Raw genomic sequence first — 18,859 nt, 5'->3', positions numbered from 1 at the left:
GGTTCCCTGCCGTTCATGCTAAGAGTTCCAAGAAGCCTTGCTCCACAGTGACATATCCACTAACCTGCCATTCCTTCTAAGTCACTTGTTAAAGAATGCTATTTTATTCCAAATATTAAAACGCACTAATGCGGACCTCGTCAACTTCAAGGAAAAAAATCTGCAACTTCTTAAAAGGTATTTTTATCTACTAGTAGTTAATACAGAAGTGAAGATGACTGTAAGATCAGAAAACACCAGGGTATATCTGAAAGAAAGACACTAAATCATCGTCATGTGGGGCTTCTGCATGACCTCCTGGGAAAGAAACATCTACTATTTGAAAGGAAGTAACCATCACGGCTAAAGCTGAACGCTAGCAAGGAAATTCAGGGACACAGAGCACTCCTGGAGTGCTCCAGCGATCACTAACACTAGAAGGGAATCGTGTGGTTTAACATCACCCTTCCTTTTTGAATGAGGAGCACCGTATACTTAAGTGCTCACCGTGAAACAAAGCGTAAAACAGAAAGCTGTAACACACACCGAATTCCCCGGGATTTCCCAGCATTCCCTACAGCCCTAAGGGCATGGTTTGGGATCAGGAGCCTCCAGGTGCCAGGTGCGTGGAGGCAAGGTGCAGCTGCAGGACGTGCACACAGCTGGCGGGGCGAGCGGCGCGGTCACCGCATCGCAGCTCCCCAACAATCCACGATTGTTTCAGCCCTGGACAGATGAACAAACTGCCCATTTAAATGCTCGCTGTTACATTCTGTTAGGATGCATAATAGTGTTCATATCCTGAAATAAAAAAAGGATTTTTCATAGAGGAGGGGAGGAGCAAACGGTGCTCTGCCGCTCGCTCTCTCCGCGCGGTGAACTGAGTAGCCTTGGGGATTTTTGCCTGCTGTGCTTAGTGTCCTTGACAACAAGCCAGTTTGAATTTTGGCCTTTAACTTGACAAAAATGACTTACTGAAGAGGAAGGCATCAAGCTATTACAGCCCTGTGGAGAGATCCTTTCTGAAACAGCATGCCAGCTTATTCTGCCAATTCCACTAGAGCATCGTCAGATTTATCACCCAGCTCCAGGATCCCCAAATATTCCCAATGCAGTCGCCAGTTCTTAAGAGAATATCTGAAAGAAAAGCTTTCAACATTTACTTTCTGTCCTCTCACTGCAGTACACAACTTCCATAAAGATGACAGATGGAAATGGAAGAGGAACGTGCCCAGAGATCCCCTTTCAAAAACGGCAGGATTTCCTTTCCAAGAGAGGTGCAACAAAGTTTAGGAGCACTGTAACATCTTAACCTGTCACCCACCCACCAGCTCATAGCCAACCAACAGGTCTCTCCTGCTGTCACATAAATATTTAGATCAACCTTTTACAGATGGATATAGAGCAATAAACCTCTAGCAAAGCCTGCTGCAGGGCTCAGGAAATCACTGCTCGCTCGCTCTCTACTGCTTTTCTCTTCCAAGCTCAACACCTCTCAGCAGAAGGCAACGCACACTCACACCCCAGCTCTTCAAAGTCCAGCCCCTCCGTTTAACTTCCTGATAAAGACTGGATTTCAGAAGCTGAAGTTGCACATATGCAGATGAATTATGAGTGCAGGTTTTCCTCCACCAGTTCCCTGTGGTGAGTGACAAATTTCTGGCAGAGGAGGGTCAGCAGACGAGCAAGGAGATAACATCTTAAGTTATTGCAGCAGAGCCTGAAGGAACTCATCTGTAAGCACCTGAAACATCATTATCTGAGAGCAGCACAACTTCCCCACTCCCAGCAGTAACATGAGTGCTTGCATTAACTAGCTGCATGTCTAGGGGAGATGGTATCGAGGTAAAACTGCTGGGAGTCACTAAGCTGTAGTGCTGTCCACGCCATTAACATCCTGCTGTTGGCCAGAGCACGGAGGGCTGCGCTCGACCTAACGCCTGAACAGGTCACAGCAGGAGAATGACACAGAGGCTGTCAGCAAGTGTCCTGAGACCTCACATCTCACCGACACGTCCACCCACCCAAGCCAACTCACGGCATAGGAGGGAACAAACCATCTTCAGTGTCGCAGCAATACAACTTAGTTTCATTTTGAGAGCATAAATCAGCATCAGTGTTCGGACCCCAAATGCAAATTATTCAAGTACCAATACAGATAGAAGCTTTCAGCAATACTGTGAAAAGGACTGGATTCTGCAGTAACATTTTTATCAGTTTGGGAGGAATAACTATGGGAAAAAAACATCTAGAAAAAGTCCTCACGCACAGAAAACATTGGCAGACAGAACAGCCCCGTTTTATAAAATGTCTTCTAATATTCTCTGCACTCAAACCTTAAAGGAGCTGCTGGGAAGAGTACACACCTAAGCTTCACAAACACACTGTACTGATTTAACCTTATCTTTTCACACCGATCTTCCCCATCACGCTATTTCAACCAAACGAACAAGGCAGCCCAGTGAGTATTTAAGTCTGGAACCATAAATAGCAGCAAGTAATCTAACCAGATTAATCCAACTTTAAACATGTCAACCGGACTTGCTCCAAGTTGGGCGGCAGTCCAGACAAACCTCCAACACACACAGTGCCAAGGCCAGCAGCAGGAACCAGCCGCAGTGCTCCTGTTTACCTACACTGGTGGCTGCTGCCCTGCTGCAGTCGGTAGGTCAGGGACGGGCAGACAACACCCCAGTATGAAGCTGACTTCCTAGCTGGGAGATCATATCACAACACAGAAAGAGCAGTGCTACAAAATCTTACGACACTGTAAAGCCATGTAGGGAAGTGGATGAGAACACTGTACGGAATTAAAAAGGAAATCATTAAGCAGCTCCACGACGACATTCCAAATTACATTCCTTTATACGAAGGCACCCAGTTTGAGAAAAGAGAGTTACAAGTTAGGAATAAAGTAGTTATTGTTTCTACTTTCCCTGCCCGAGGGAATGTTCAAGCAAACTCCTTTTGGAGACGTAGTTTACTTCCATCAGGACAATGGTGCTGGCACGGCTCGGACGGACCGGGAGTGACAAAGGACCGGCAGCTCTTGGTTCCCACTCCAGCAGCCCAAGGATGCCAGCTGCCGACTGCAAAGGCTGCTCCTCATGAAAGCAAGATCTTTCTTATTTTTAAGTTCCCCTAGCTCCATGCCCTCCTTGCCACTCCTCTCAACAAGCCACCGATCAGCAACAGATGTGAGGGCAGGCTGAAATGGCTGGCTGCACAGCCCAGCCTCTTCTCACACTATCAGTCTGCGGCCAGGATTCCTCCTATCGTAAAAGCACAAAACTACCACCAGCCCACAAGGTATTTACTACTTTTGATACAGAGATCCCTGCACTGACAGTCATTGTTTCTGAACACGGGACATAAAGCTGCCGAGGTCTCCAATATTAGCATTGCTATTGATCGGTGGGCTAACTTTGCTGGATGGATCGATACTCCATTAGTCACGAAAGGGAAACGTTTGTGACACTTTCTAACGTATGCCTTCATAACAAGCTTAAGTGTATTGCTTTTAAAGAAACGCAGTATTTTATCTGTACCTGAAGTCACTGTCTTCTTTAATGCTTTCCTTGAATTACCAATGAGTATCTGCAGAAGGAGCCCAAGCCAGCCACTTGTGAGCACTTTGGAGTGGGACTTCCCTAAACTGTTCTAAGCACAGGGAAATGAAAGTGGTGTTTCGGATACTTAACTGCACCAACTCTTTGCCTTTCTTTGCCCCCACCTAAACACAACTTATCCTACAGAAGTCAAACATTGCCTGTGAATGCCCTCACCTCACATAAACCAGCACTTCCTCATTCCTCCTTGACATTTCTGACATCAAGCTCTCCTTCCTCTCACCTCCCCCACCAAAACCTTTACAGATACAACAGCGGCCCAGCAACCTCCTAGACTGGGTCTGCCAAGGAGGAACAGCTTCTTTAATGCTAAGGGATGACTGTTCCCTCCTGTTATACCAACTGCTGCTCTTCTGCTAAAGAAATTGGTTTTGCCATCAGCCCTCGACACGGCCGTCTACACATCTCCATGGGCTCTGAATTTCTACATGAGGTCCTCTCCCCTCCTGCTCCGTCTCCGAAGTGATCTGTAACATCTGAATCAATGCCTTTTCCTTCCCCATCTTTTCTCAACTCCTCTCTAGCACCAGAAGCCAGACAGCTTTTAACACCTCTGCTGCAATACTGATGAAAAAGCCATATTGATGGAATCAGAACACAACCTGGAGCTTTTCTGGTAGAGAAGCTGCGTGCTTCGTCCACTTCTTCACAGTCTTCCCAAGCTAACTGGAACAGAAGTATTTCTAAGATCCAGCACAATGAGACTGCAGTTTTCACGAGTACTTCTGGGTGATATAACAGTATGAGTAAGAAGCGTGTAAGCTTTGGAGTTGATAAACCCTTTGGAACTTCCCCCAGGGAGCAGTGACTGCAGCAGCAAACAAAGGTTTTAGAGGAGGACATCGGCTAAAAAAGGGACGTGCTCCACAAAGGCCCCTTTGACTTTGGACCGCATTCCTCCCTGACCCAGAAGATCCCGAGCAGACTCCTCAGGCACTCACAATACAGTTTCATTACTCCCATCTCTTTTTTGAGACATCTGCCACGACTGTACCACCCCATTGACAGCATCGATACAAAGAGACCACAGACTTCATGACAAGTTCTACCTTCACCTAGAACTGCACCAAGCAGTGAGACCAGGCCATAAACATCCTTGGCTCCTATATCACCAGCAGTGGTGAAAGCTCTAGTGGAAATGAATGGGGCTCTGCACGTGCTTTTGGAGAAACTGAGATATAAGGAGAGCTGAGCGTGTTTGAGATCCACAGGACACAGTCACTTCAATCTGATATCCAACTTACTTGCAGTTGCTGTTTTTTTTTTCATTTCTGAATAGGATGTGTTATTTGCCATTTTACTCCTTTGTAATTTGCATCAGGATAGGACCGATACCACTCTGTGTGAGCTAGAAGATTGTTTCTAATATATTCACACTAAAATATTTCCAACACATTGCTTGTACAAATATCATGCCAATAAACAAGAAAAAAAAGATCTCTTCTAAAAAAGCAGAAAGATTCAACTACTGTTTGCATCCTAACACAACGCTCACTAAGTGCTACGTACACAGCTATTTTCAGCAGTGCAAAACACAAATGGCTTCTAATCACAGCAAACACAATACAGGTAGTAAACCATAGCAGAAGACGTCCTCTGTCTGGATTTAACTCTGCTCAAACCTCCCAGGAGCAGAACAGATGAGGAAGTGGGGGCCACGCCAGCTGCAGCGATTTGGAGCAGGTAAGTCAGCCCACCAGACTGCAGCGACGCCGCGGATACAGCGCTTCCTAACAGCTCCAAAGGGAAACCTCTCCCAGAGCAATTTATGTTTGATTAAATACAGCAATTTTTGTCATACCACCCAGGTTGCACGCTTGTAAAAACCAAAAATGTGTTTGAGCAAGCAGCGCTCTCCAATATAATTAATTATAAAAAAAAAAAAAAAGGAAAGATGAGCGAGGAAATGCTCAATAAACTGAAACTCCAGTCCCTTCCAAACAATGCTCTCAGCTAGGCGAGGAGAACAGTGCATGTCACAAAGCAAAGAACACTTCGCTGCAGCATTCACCCTTCAAAACGAAGCCCCGCAGCTTCTATCTGTTATTTAAATGACACCTGCCCGCTCCGAAGGGCTGCGACCACAGCGTGAGATGCACTCCCAACGTTTTCATTGACTGCCTCGCACAAAAATGAGCCACATTAGCGACTGATTTGACATTTAGCATGCGGCACCACTAAACTCATTTCAGATCAGACATCATCTCGGCACCCTAAGAATATTTCCAGCCTTCTTGTGGCCGAAAGGATTTTCAGATTTACATTTCCCTTGCCAACTGCAGCCTTCTAAAGCACGCATCAAAAAAAAAAAAAAAAGATTAAAAGCAACCCAGGATTTTTTGAAGAGTTGCTCCTGATTGATCGCGGTGCACGCCAGAAGCAAGTAAACCTGGAGCTGAAGTTTACCTCGTGCCATTTTTCTCATTATTTGGCAATATCTCACACTCCCACAGCTGCAGCTCTGTAAAGATCAATGCCGGCGCCTGGGTCTGAACAAACTGCAGCACCGAGATCTCCAAGCGTCCACCTGTTGCCTTAGAAAGGTCAGACTGGGCCTTATTTATTAATAATTCATCCTGCAGCCTTAAGAAGCAAAACCTGTGCCACTTCCCGTTAGGAGAGCAGCTCAGCATCAGCCAGAGCAGCTTTCAGAAGATCTAATCCAGACCTCTGAGGGTGCCACATAAATTGGCTTATCCACGTGTGCACGCACGGACCCCGCGAGGGGACACGGAGAGCAGCGGTTCCTCGGCAGCTTTAGCTCAGGGAAAGGACTTCAGAAGTTGGGTTTGGGAGGGGAAGCAGACAAGGAGGGGAACAAAAAGGGAAACAAAGCAAAAAGCAAAACAAGCGACCCAGAGCAAAACCACCCGAAGCAACGGGACGGGCGTAGAGCCCGGCGGGGCTGCTCTCCCTCACAAAGCGCACGGAGCCCATCGCAGGGGAAGGAGGGGAGGAAGGGGGAAGCGGGGGCACGGCGGGCCGAGCAGGGGGCGGCTGCGAACGGAGCGCCACGAGGAGAGAAAATAACAACGACGATAACAATAATCAAAGAAAATAAACAGAAATAACTCCGAAACACAACAGCACCCCGAGCTGGGAGCGGGGGAGGCGCGGAGGAGGAACGGGGTAACAACTGGGCCCCGCAGCCCCGGCTCGGCTCGGCCTCTCCGTACGGCGACGGCCGCCCCCGGCCCGCAGCGGCCCCTCCCCCCCCCCGCCCCTCCGCGCGAACGGAGCGCCCCGGGCCGCGCCAGGGCCCCTCCCGCCCCGTTATTACCTGTGAGGCGGATCTTGATGCTGGAGCCGTTCCGACGCGTCCCGGGGTTCGACATCGCGCCCCGCGGCGAGATCAACCCGCGGCCCCGCGCAACCCCATGCGGGCCTGCTCTAACCCCCGGCCGCTCTCCGCGCTCCGCCCGCGGCCGGACCCGCCGCCGCCCGCCCGCCTCAGCCCGACCCGGCCCGGCCCGGACAGCGCCTCGGCCCCGCCCCGCGTCTCGGGCCGTGACGTCAGCGCGCGGGAGGAGAGGCGCCGCCATCTTGGGGAGGTCGCGTGAGGAGGGCCGCGCTCTGAGGGAGGAGTGCAGCGCCCCCTCGCGCGCGGGAGGACGCTCAGGGACATCACGGCGCTCCTCTCGCATGGGTGACTTCGGACAACAGATGTGAATGTGGCTGTCCTGGACACTTCCCCCACCCACGGATTCAGAAATGTGACACGTTAAGGTGCGTTTGCTTTCACTGGTGTGGATATCTCCAGAATTAGACCGTTTCCCCTATGGTTCCCTAAGGAAGTAGAGGAAAGAATCTCCTCTGTTGGGTACAGGGTGAAACAGCTCACTGATCGCTTTATGAGCCACCAAGGGAACCTGCTTCCCATCTGCAACCTCCTCCTCCCTAATCAGATCTTCACATAGTGCAGACAGAGCCCACAGTGTCTTCCCTACAGCTCCAGCAAAGCAGTCAGCCCTGAGCTCCTCTTTGGACAGCACAGAGGACGCTTCACTCAGCAAAACTTGATTTTTGTTTTAATTTGTCTCAATGAAAGGTAGAGCGCTCTGGATTTGGAAAGCAGAGCAGCATCCACCCACTGTCACATCCAGGGGCACTTCTCTTTCAACCTAGGACTGCAAAGGTGAAAGCAAGCAACTCAGCTACAGCGGCCTCATACAGGTGAGCAGGAGAAGAGCCCTGAAGCTGACCTTCCCCTTTTTAGCTTGCTGTTAGTCAGCAGAGCATCAGCACACAGCAGCCCTGTGCCCAAGCACAGGAAGAGCAGGGCAGCAGCAGCAGCCCAGCTCCGGTCCACATCTCCATTTACACCAAGGAAGCATCTACCTCAGGTTCCTTTTACCCAGTGAAATCCAATCATTTCCAGATGCTGCATCAGCAGCACACTGCAAGGAGGTGCTGGCAGCAGAGCCCTTTATGCCGTGGGTTTGCACAAAGGAAGGATCCATACAGGCACTCACCTCCAGAGTACAATCAGGTTTTGTGCTATTCTGGTTTTCACTACATAATGTCAGATCCAGGACATAAATCCTAGCATCACATTGCAGTTTAGGAGCTCCAGCTCTTCAATAAGCTATGCACAGCAAGCTCAGGGATGCCCACCTTGCACAGAGTACAGCCTCCAGGCTGCTTAGAAAGGAAGAGGCAATGCCCTCTGTCCTGTGGGGAAGCCCAGAAGCCACAGCATAAACACAAAAGCCAAGCAGAGTTTGATCCAGACAGTTCACAAGAACTTAAGTACTTTGTGCTCCTGCAGGCAGGCAATGCCCCACATAGAAAACACAGCCAGAAACTCCAAAACATTTATCCATATGCTTAAGGCCCTGAGAACTATACTCTTCACCACAGTATGAGTGTGAAAGAAATAGAGGCAAGAAGTACAAATCCACAAGTGCAATTTATTGATAAGCTTCAAGTGTAAAAGGACTATACACCTTTGCTCCTCTTGGTCAGGACACCCAGCCTCCACCCACTAAGTCAGAGCTGTGCAATGCTCTGTCCTCAGAAGTTGAAGTCTTGCTTCTCCACTGAGAAGTTGTATAGCCCTTCCTCATCAGACCCAGGTTGTAGAGCAGTTGTCTCCTAGGAGAAATTTGATAACCATCAATTAATGATTCTGTGTCTTTACACATTTAAGCACTTCAGGCCAAGCTCAGACCTTGCTCTGAGATCCACCAGACCACTATAAACCTCTCCTCCAGTGCTTCCCACTCTGTGAAAACAAGGCTGGATCCAAATATGGACCTGTAATAGTTATGGGATTCCCTTGTGACTGCTAGCTGAGATCCTATACTTCTTCCACAAGCTTCACATGAGAAGAGTCAAGCAACCCTGAAGGAAGCTGAGCACAGTTATCAGTGAGTAGGAGGCCGCCCTTCCTAGGGACAAGCCAGCTTGGAAGGAGGAAGCCTCCCCACATCTGGAGTGCATATCTGCAATGATAGTGATGCCAGCTGATGCCACTGGAAATTCCAGCAGCAAGATGCTATCAAGGCATCTCTGTTGCACAGCAGTCAGCAGACATACTGGGGTTCTACAGAGCTCTAGAAGGTAAAGGGAGCGAGCTATAGGAACTATCCTATTCATGCAGAGCTCTAAGGACTTATCTCAGCATCTTTAAAGGATACACTTCAGCACACAGCAGCTTATTTTCAAACAAGCAGCAGCAAGAGCTCCCATACCTCACCAGAAAAGTACTTCTCTATGATATTCAGAGCAGCTCGGTAGACCATGTTGTTGCTGTGGGTTTGCAAGGCTTCAATTTTCTCCAGACCATCGAGTTCCTCCACCAGCAGACACAGCCTCTCTGTCTCTCCCAGCTTCTCAGCTGCCTGCAGACAGAGGAGGCAAGTATAACCCACATCAGCAATGGGGCCAGAGTGGTCCCCACGGTCAGAACCCAATCCTAAGGGAGAAGTGACTGGTGGTAGGAACACAAGTCCATATTGAGTTCAGCAGAGATGTCCAGGATGACAGTACATGTGGAAGTATCCCTGTCAGATCAGTCTGTTGTGACTTTGCTTCCGACCAAACCAGCTCCTGGACCCTGGGAAGTCTCTAGGACTATCCAGTTCCTCTGAGATCTTCACCTCTGTACAGCTTGGTGATCAGCACACGGTATCTTCTCCTTTCCAGGAGGAGAAAGGCTTGGGAGCTTCACATCAAGCCCTTCAGGCAACCCAGAAGGACCCAAAAAACAAGTGGGAGTGATTTAGGCTTCATGCCCAACAAGTCTAACTGCTGGGGAGGAGCTGTTCTATCTGCACCACACAAGCACCCCTCTCACATCGCTCCTTTGGAGAAGGGACACATGACAAGTTCTTACCAGGAAGAGATTTGAAATGGAATCCAGGATGACCAGGATAGTCTTGCTGTCTTTGGCCAAAAGAAGGTTGAGCAGAGGCTTGAGGACCCCAGACTGGACAAGCTCCACCACCTGCTCTACAGTACCACCAGTTGTCAGGTTGGCCACTGCCCACACTGCCTCCTTCTGGGCCTTGAAGTCCCCCTGGAAAAGGAGCACAGAAGCCATTCTCAGGCTATAGCATCCTCCAGAGCAGGAAGAGGTGCTAGGTGAGGAGAGCCACTCTCTGCACACAATTTGGACTGGTACACTTTCCTAGCACTGCATGGACACATGGCAGAGCTGCCAAGATCAGCTCCAAACTGCTCTTTCATGCAGATATATTAAGCACAAGCACTCAAGTTGCTCTTCAGATCCTATCATCTTCACAGGAGACTGCCCAGGTGGCTGTTGGGCACAGCACCTCACAACAAAGCAGCATGGGCTGAAGCTGAGCACTGCTCCTGTGCCTACAGAGCCGCACACATCCCCTTACCTTATCGAGCAGCTCCACCAGAGGTGGCAACAGCCCGCAGGTGATGAGCTGCTGGATCTGCTGGCAGGGCCCAGCTGCAATGTTGCTGAGTGCCCACGCTGCTTCCTTCTGTATAGCTGGCTTGGTGTGTCGCAGGAGAAGGGGCAGGACAGCCAGGACACCAGCATCGATAGCTGCCTGGGTCTGCTCATCAGTCCCTGTAACCACATTCCCAATGGCACGCAGAGCTGGAGTCTAGACAGATTAGAGTAGATGGAGACGAGAAATCTTATCTCAAGGGATACACACTAGAAAGACCAGCAAGAGCTCTCACTTAGTGCCTGATCCTTCAAATGAAGTCCATACGCAATTACTGCTGTGGTTACAGACCTACCCACCAGCCTCCTGTTCTGCTCTAAGCAGCTTTACAGGCCCTTCCCAGCCACAGCAAGAAGTGCTGGGTTGATCAGCTACAAGAACTGCAGAGTGAGGAAGCAGCAGTCCACAGACTGCAAGGAGCTGTGCCTTCCCTCTCCCCAGATGTCCCTGCATTATGGGACCAGAGATCAGGGACTGTCAGTTGCTCCCTACCATGATGATCAGCTCAGGGCTGCCCATGAGCTCCACCAGCCGTGGCAGAATCCCCGTATCCACCACTATCTGGATGCGGTCGTTGGAGCCATCAGTCAGGTAGGACACAGCCCAGCAGGAGTCAGAGATGATCTCGTTGTCCTCATGCTCCAGCAGGCAGATGATGACAGGCAGCAGCTGCCTCACTGCCTCCAGGGGTGGGTACGGGTTCTTATTCCTGCAGAGGTTCGACAGAGTCCATGTGATGTTCCTCAGGAACCCAACCTGGAACACAAGGGAGCTGTGAGATCCTTGCAGAGCCCTCTGGTGCAACCAGCACTGCTCCTGGCCCCACAGCAGCAGATGTTATCAAGCAGCCAGGAGCAGCCTCTTTAATAAGGGTTGAGGCTTGTTTGAAGCAGGGAGATGAAAGAGCAGACCTCCCCTCCTCCTACTCCAATATTAAGTTCCAATAACTCCAGATCTGGTGGCATGACAAGCAACAGTGACTAACAAAGGCACCAAGCAGCTTATTGCTGGGTCCCCAGGACAAATTACAGAGCATTCTTTGGACAAATCCAGGGAGTGTTACTTAATATTAACAGCCCATGATCACAGAGAGGAGTTTGAGTTCCCTCATCCCAGTAAGGAGAGCAGCAGAGTATCACAACCACCAAGGCAAGTAGGAGATGGGATTGTCATGTTCTGTGACATTTCAGTGTTCCCTGAGAAGAGACAAGGCGTGTCAGGAGTGGCAAAGTCTGTAAGAGACTTCTCAGGCAATATGAACTCACAGAAGGCCCAGAGGGTGTTCTCTCAGCCCTACCCTGAAAGGCCCAATTTCTGCCTACAGAGAGCACCACCACACCCAAGGTGGGACCCCTGGAGGCATCCATCCCACTGCTGGAGCTCTCAGAGCTTCAGAACACCTCACACCTCTCCAAAAAGGCCCTTGTCCCCATGAAAGCAGTGGGGCAGGCACTGCTGCAGGAGGGCAGGGCACAGCAGGAGAAAGCAGGAAGGACAAGTTCTGCCCTCTACGTGCATATGCATGTCTGCTGTGCACCAACTGCAGCTTACTCCTAGCTTGAGATGGTCAAAGCTGAACAGGAGAGCTTTGTCTAAGTCACTGCATGGACCTGGAATGCATCCACCCAGCATCTCCAGGTCTCGTTCAGAGGTGGATTCATTAAAAGCAGTTAAGACAAGGGTCCCATCCAGCTGGTTACCTGAGTCAGATCACCAGTCACCCATGACCCAAGTGATCAAGAGTGTGAAGTTAAGAACAAGAAAGTTATTTACTGGAGTTATAGGTGACACCAGAGCCAGCAAGGGAGGAATCACATTGCAATTGATAAGAGCATCTCTGTACAGAGGACCATCACCTGCACAGATAAAGAAGGTTATTTATGATATGTATAAGAGAGAACAGCATCCAGAGGCCTCACTGCTAATGACACCAGTGGGTTAGACCAGCCCAGCAAGATACACTCTTGCATTTGGCTTCAGCCAAAATTGCTCCACAGGACCAACCCGGGGTCAGAAGGGCTGTGAGAATCACAGGACAGAGACTGTGGGGAAACGGGCCCATCTCCAGGAACACCACTGGGGCAGCAACTGCCTCCTAACCCAGCCCTGCCTGGGGACCCCACGCACCTGCGATGTTGCCCAGTGCCCACACGGCCTGCTCACTGATGTGCATGTGGGGGGAGGACAGGAGGGAGATGAAGGCGGGGATGGCCCCTCCCTCCACCACCGCCCTGGTGTGCTCCGAGGTGCCGGAGGCGATGTTGGTCAGTGCCCAGGCCGCTTCAAACTGCAGAGCAGCGCTGTCAGCGCGGGCCAGGAACTCAACCAGCCTGGGGATGATCCCCAGCTCGATGATGTGATTGAGAGGGGGGTCCTTCTGCCTGGACAGCATCCTCCTGCAAGAGGGCACAGCACAGTCTGTAGCCATAGGGCTCTACCTACATAGGGCACCATCAGGGCCATGACCTAGCCAAGAACAGCTGGGAGAGGGAGCACCTTCAGCTAGATCTGAATCCCAGCCACACCACCCGTGGTGGCAGAGGAGGGAATTCATGGCTTAGAGCTGTGCTGCCACCAGATCTCACTGTGGTGCAAGCTCAGTGTGCTGCCAGGGCACCCCAGGCATGGGCAGGCTCAGCAGGAGCAAACCAAGTCGCAGTGCTGCAATACAGGGACCTATCCAAGAAAACCCCAGCAGCAACACAGCCTCTCCCGGACCCTGGGGATAGGTCCCCACTGCCAGCTGGACTGTAGACAGTGACAGCCTTGTTCAGCCACGTCTTATTGCACAGCAGCCCCCCTCACCCAGCCTCCAGCACTGGGTTCTTTCCCCCACCCCACCTCAGCTGGCAGCAGCCAGCACAGCCCCAGAAGGCATTACCAGCCCCTCAGTCAGCTTTGCCCAGAGCCCAGCATGGCACTCTACAGGACCCCAGCCCCCAGTGCAGTTTCAGAGCTCCCCAAGCAGGAACATGGAAAGCCTCCTACCTGCAGGACCCCACAGCAGCCCCATCCCCCCCACCAGGCAGCATACCTGGCTGCCTGCGTCGCCTGCAGCTGGAGCGCTGTATTGCTCCCATTCACAGCTTCCACTATTTCCTCCAGGGACAGTGGAGCAATCTGTGTTGGGATGATTCAGAGACAGGCAGCAAGTCAGGACTCCAAGCCAGGACTCCCTCCGGTGTAATCTCTCATTCAATCAGCTGTCTAGACCCAAAGCAGTCACCACTCCATATCTAAGGTGGTGTCTGCTCTTTATGCAATGCAGTTTCAAGATGAGGCAGAGGAAGAGAATCCACAAATGCCTTCCAGGCAGCTGATCCTTGTAATCAAATGCAGGGGAGTCCCAGGCATCATAATGGAGCCATAAGCACGGTAATTACCCTGCTCTGGTGCCTGGAGCTGCATCCAGTTCTATCTGCCATCAAGGGAAGCTGCATCACACATTTCCATGTGAGATAGCACAGAAGAGGGCTGGGCAGTGCCTAAAGCCCTCCCTTGTCCCAGTGTCCAGCTCTGGCTGTTTAATGCGGGTCACTGGAGCTAGATGTGGTGGTGGCCCAAGTCCCAGAGCAGATGGGACCCTCCGCACCAGCCATGTGCAGACACCCAGCACTCACCACATTTTTGTCTTCTGGTGAGGGGCTTTTCTCCAGAGAGACGATGGAAATGCTCCTGCGCTTCAGGATCTGCTCATCCTTCTTGGCCTTCCGCAGCTCAATGTTCACCTCCACCCGCTGCCTGCGCAGGGCCTGGGGGCACAACATCACTGTGAACACCAGCAGCACCCAGCTCCCTCCACAGCTCATCCCTATCCCAAATCTGACCCCACCACCCCAGGACTGCTACCGGGAGCAGAGCCAGCTTGTTGCCACAGCCAGGAGGGTCACAGGAGAGGGATAAAACTCAGCATCTGTGTCATTCCCCCCCAAGGATGCTGGCAGCAGTGACAGCCCAGAGTCGACCACCCAAAGCCTGCAGCTCACAGCCCAGCAGCTCCACACCATGTCTCTAAAGACAAAGCATCCCTGACAGGCTGTACTAAGGGATCTGAGGGTAAGTGACGTTCAGAAGCCCTCACATAGGCCCCAGCTGGCCCCACTGTACTGGAAGGGGATGCCACTGACAGTGGTGTCTGTACTTACAGCTGTGTCCTTGCCCTTGTTCTTGAACCTCTTCATCCTCTCACCATGCTCATGCACGACCGGCATCTTGTCAGGTCAAGGATTGCTGCCAGCTAAAAGCCTCCACGTGCTTTGGGGCAGCACAAGGCAGAGTCAGGTCACAGCCACACCACCTCCACCCCCTGAGGACCTGGGATCCCACAGCAGCCCCACACATCTGCTGCCCCCAGCAAGGGGGATGCCAAGTCCTCTGCCCTCAGAGAGCTCGGATGGATCCACACACACCACAGCTCAGCCTCCAAACTAAGCACAGACACACACTGCCATTTGACAGCAGGCTGGGAAAGTTACAGCTGCAACCCCACAAGGGAACAGGGCACACCTCTCCTTGAGAGGATAGGAACACTTTCCTCCAGCTCTGGGAGCCACAGGTTTAGACAGCCCAAGCCCAGCAAGGGCTCCTGGAAGCATCAGCTCAGGGCTCCCTCTGAAAGGGGGCAGCCACACCCCACCCCACAGCCCAGAGATGCCCACAGTGATGCACCAGCACAGCATGACCAAGCTGAAACAAACCCCCTTCAAACACACTCAGTTCACCCCTAGGTGAAAAGTATAAAGCAGAACAGGCAACACTGCTTCTAAACATCTCATACAAAAAAATAAAAATTGCAGGCATACTCAAAGCATGCACACAGACGAGAGCAGGGCTTCACCCAGCAGCACGCTTCCACAGCAGCCAGGTACCACCAACAGCACACATTAAAACACACAGCACAACTCTCCCCTACCACCTTCTCCAAAGACAAACCCACCCACCCACCTCCAACCCTCCTTCTCTTGCTCCCAGTATCCTCAGCTGCCTTTTTATTGCCCCAGTGGATCCACACACCCAGGCTGGCCCCAACCATTGGCTCTCCCCATGCCTCCTCATTAGCCCCAGCTGCTTCTGCCACAGCAGTCTGGGTGCACCTGGAGCAGCAGCAGTTCCCTCTTCTCTGAGCTGCTCTCCTATCATCACCCCCATCATCACCTCTATATCTTCCATCTCCTCCATCTCAAATTTGGCAATATTATGGTGGACTTTCTGGGGATACCCCCTCTAATTGTCTGGGCTGTGGCAGCATGGAGAACCCAGCAGGGTGCTGTGCTCTTCTCAAGTCCTTCAGATTTCAGATGGGACTGAAGTCATTCCGTTACCAATCCCCGCTGTCTCAGCCCAGAGCTGGTTTGTGTTTGCAGCCCGCAGCCCCGTGCATTGCCACTGTAGGGAGAGAGATGGGGGAGAAAAATACCTGGCAACCACTTGCCATCCCTTCCCCTCCATCTTTCACCCCATGGCTGATGGCACATGAGGTGGCACGGCCACACTGAGCTCACCCCACGCCGAGGACACGGGCAGATCAATATTTGCCGAGTGGGAACGGGGACAACCGCTGGAGGAAAGAACGGTTCACTTTGTGGCATAACAAGAGGGCATCAGAGCTAATGGAGAGGAAGGGAGATAAAACCCTAAATCAACACGACAGTGTCCCCTGAGCTCAGCCGTGTGTGCTCAGGCTGAAAATCCGCGTGCTGACAGGTAGGGAAGGCGTGGCTCTGGAGCAGTGCTTTGTTGCTCCCTCGCAGCCAGCACACCTCCTCCCAGTTGCTCCCAGTATGGCACCGCACGGCAATGGGATGGTGACCATTAGCAGCTCTGCAAACACTGCTTTTAAGCTCCGAAACAAAAGCATTGATTTTTCCCGTGTTATTGTCCTGTCTCTTTAATAAGCTTAGCCCCGGGGTCGGGAAGAAGTCAGCGTCGGCATCCCTGCAGCCAGCGCTGTGTGAATGCACCCACACCTCCCTGCTGCCCCTGAACCCATGCATGCAATGCCCGGGGCCACGTGTAGGACACAGCCTGGATATCCCCCACGTGGCCGTCCCTGCATCCCACCGTCAGCGCAGGGGATTCATCGCAGCCCCACATCTGAGCTGCGATCAGAGCTGCATTGTGCTCAGCACGAAATGAGCACATAATGAGTGACAGCCGCTGTTTGTTACACACTGTCTGATGGGGACATGCAGCAAGAAGGTGGGAGAAGGGATTTACTGTTATCTCTGCCTTGCTGCTGAGCTACGACAGAGCTGAGTGCTGCAGCTGGGCTCATGGAGGGAAGGGAAGGGGGAGGAAGGGGAAGATGAAGGGGAAAGGGGGAGAAGGGAAAGGAGAAGGGAAGGGAAGAGAAAAGAGGAGGAGAGGAGAGGAGACCATTTTCCATCAGTTTGGTTGATAGTGCTATGGACAAGGAGGGATGTCACTGATGATGAGTGACATCACACTGTGGTCCTTGGTCCAAGTGCTGGGTCCCTGCAGGGTGATGGGTTGGCACCTGGAGGAGGGCAGCGTGTCTTAAAGCTGGCTCAATTTGCTCCCCGATATATGGGAATTTGGCTCTGTTCGATGAAGTCTAATTGTGCCACGGCCACCAGCTGCACCACGGGACATCTCAGCTCAATGTTTGCTTTGGGTGTGCAGACACGGCGTTCACACCCGACACTTCCATGGCCACAGCAGTGCTCCTTTCAGAGGGTGCTTCCCAAGGCAAAGAGCACTCAGCAAATGCAGCTGTGGATGTTCAGGATAAGCAGATGCCTCAGCAAACCACCACGGTCCCAGGAGCTGTAACTGCACAGCGGGCTGAAGGAGAGGGAACCAATTTAAGTGCTGAGCAGCGTCCTTCCTGCCAACCATGGAGGGATTAGAGTAACAGTTTTTGAAATTATTTAAAAATAACATCAGACTTAATCATCGCTATTTATTAAATCCATTATCCTCTGTCAGTTCGGGGACACTGATTCATTCAGCTGTGGAAGTTCTTAAACCTCTTACGGTCAAAAATCTTACTGCACTTTTTTTTCCTAATGGGGTCCCAGTAGCCATTATTCCTTCGGTCCCTGAATCTGTAACTGCAGGAACTGAGACAGAAATACTGACAGTGAATCTGGCGATGGGGAACGACGGAGCAGTGGAGAGACACAGGTACCCAAATTCTGCATGCTGCTCCAGATGGGCAGGGTGTCTGCGTGGTGCTTCTTCGCCCCATTTCCTGGGGCTGAAGTTTGTGGCTCTATGGGAAGAAGGGAAAGGAGGGGAGGTGGAATCTCAGAGCCACTGCCCCCCAATGTAACGGGTGTTCCAGCAGATGATCCTCCAGACACAGACATACCCAGACCCTCCTCTTCTGGGGCACTTCTGCAGGGAGGCAAACGCAGTGGGGAGTGCTGAGAGCTGTACAGAACCGGTGGTCTTTGGTCCAAAGCTCAACCCACTGAGCAGCTGAACCCACCCAGACTCACTCAACTGCAGCCCACCTCAGCAAGAAGGATGCAGCTGAAGACTGAGGTTGGAGGAAATCCCCCAGCCCAACCCCACCATGACAGCGAACCACACTGCTCAGTGCCACATCTCCATGGCTCTGCAACACCTCCGGGGATGGGGACCTCACCCCTTCCAGGTCCAGGAGCTGCTCCCATGGAGCTGTGTGCTGCAATTCTGAGATGTCTTCATTCACACGGATTTGGTTTAGCTTCTTGTTGGTCTGGGACCACGCCGGTCCATGTGTGAGGGAGGGGACAGTACCAAGTGTACACTGCAGATCTGGGCATCCAAACCTAGCAGTCTGCAGGTTTAACTGTGTAGATGTGGTTATGGAAGGGGAAATGACTGCAGAGCTGTGGTATCTCCTTATCTCTGCCTGAGCAGAAATGGAAACACACAGAGTTTTCCCTTCCTGCTTGGGGGTGAAATTCATCGCAGAGCAGCGGACCACAACAGGTAGCATCACACCAGGACCCTCCTGGCTCCTAAAGGCACAGCACTGCTGCACACAGACAGCTGCAAACCCAAGGACGGGATCACCACCGCAAACATTGTGCCTGAGCAGTGCAGAGCTCTTCTGACTGCAGCCCGGCCTTGCTGGCACTCACCCACCCAAACCTGCCCTCACACAGAGCGATGGCGGCTTGCAGGTGGTCGGGAAGCTGCAATGAATAGTGGTGGGAGGATTACTGGCAGCAGTTGCAGAGAGCACAGTGATTCTCAGAGAACAGTGCAGCCGCCCAGGGACACTCGGCCAGGTGGGATTTCCCAGTGCAGTGTTTCCTGCCACCTGCAAAAACAAAACAGAGCAAGACATGCTTCATCTGAGTAAAGCAT

The 18,859-nt window shown here is 51.7% G+C and overlaps 4 protein-coding genes across 7 annotated transcripts in view; 1 reads left to right on the top strand and 3 right to left on the bottom strand.

Annotated features, from left to right (window-relative positions):
* SMURF1 (SMAD specific E3 ubiquitin protein ligase 1) overlaps window positions 1–7,036 on the bottom strand; it is a 41,494-nt gene extending 34,458 nt beyond the window's left edge. For all 4 annotated transcript variants that reach the window (XM_065732826.1, XM_065732827.1, XM_065732828.1 and 1 more), the window contains exon 1: window positions 6,889–7,036. In XM_065732826.1, the coding sequence (XP_065588898.1) occupies window positions 6,889–6,943 (55 nt within the window). In that variant the 5' untranslated portion in view covers window positions 6,944–7,036. The remainder of the gene's footprint in view (window positions 1–6,888) is intronic.
* The window catches only part of TMEM11 (transmembrane protein 11), a 377,196-nt gene that overhangs the window by 159,166 nt on the left and 199,171 nt on the right, over window positions 1–18,859 (top strand). The window lies entirely within an intron of this gene.
* PTCD1 (pentatricopeptide repeat domain 1) overlaps window positions 1–18,859 on the bottom strand; it is a 155,338-nt gene that overhangs the window by 78,446 nt on the left and 58,033 nt on the right. The window lies entirely within an intron of this gene.
* Window positions 8,513–14,935, bottom strand: KPNA7 (karyopherin subunit alpha 7). Its single transcript, XM_065733059.1, has 10 exons — window positions 14,683–14,935; window positions 14,158–14,289; window positions 13,572–13,657; window positions 12,665–12,933; window positions 12,311–12,393; window positions 11,030–11,293; window positions 10,460–10,693; window positions 9,946–10,128; window positions 9,302–9,451; window positions 8,513–8,702 (listed from the first exon to the last, which is right to left on the bottom strand). Exons 1-10 carry the CDS (start codon window positions 14,746–14,748, stop codon window positions 8,622–8,624), a joined length of 1,548 nt encoding a protein of 515 aa, XP_065589131.1. The 5' UTR covers window positions 14,749–14,935; the 3' UTR covers window positions 8,513–8,621.

Source organism: Cyrtonyx montezumae, unplaced genomic scaffold (assembly GCF_038088225.1).
Source record: "Cyrtonyx montezumae isolate F1298 unplaced genomic scaffold, pur_monq_1.0 scaffold_16, whole genome shotgun sequence".
Taxonomy (NCBI): domain Eukaryota; kingdom Metazoa; phylum Chordata; class Aves; order Galliformes; family Odontophoridae; genus Cyrtonyx; species Cyrtonyx montezumae.
This window is presented reverse-complemented; position numbering and strand designations above follow the sequence as displayed.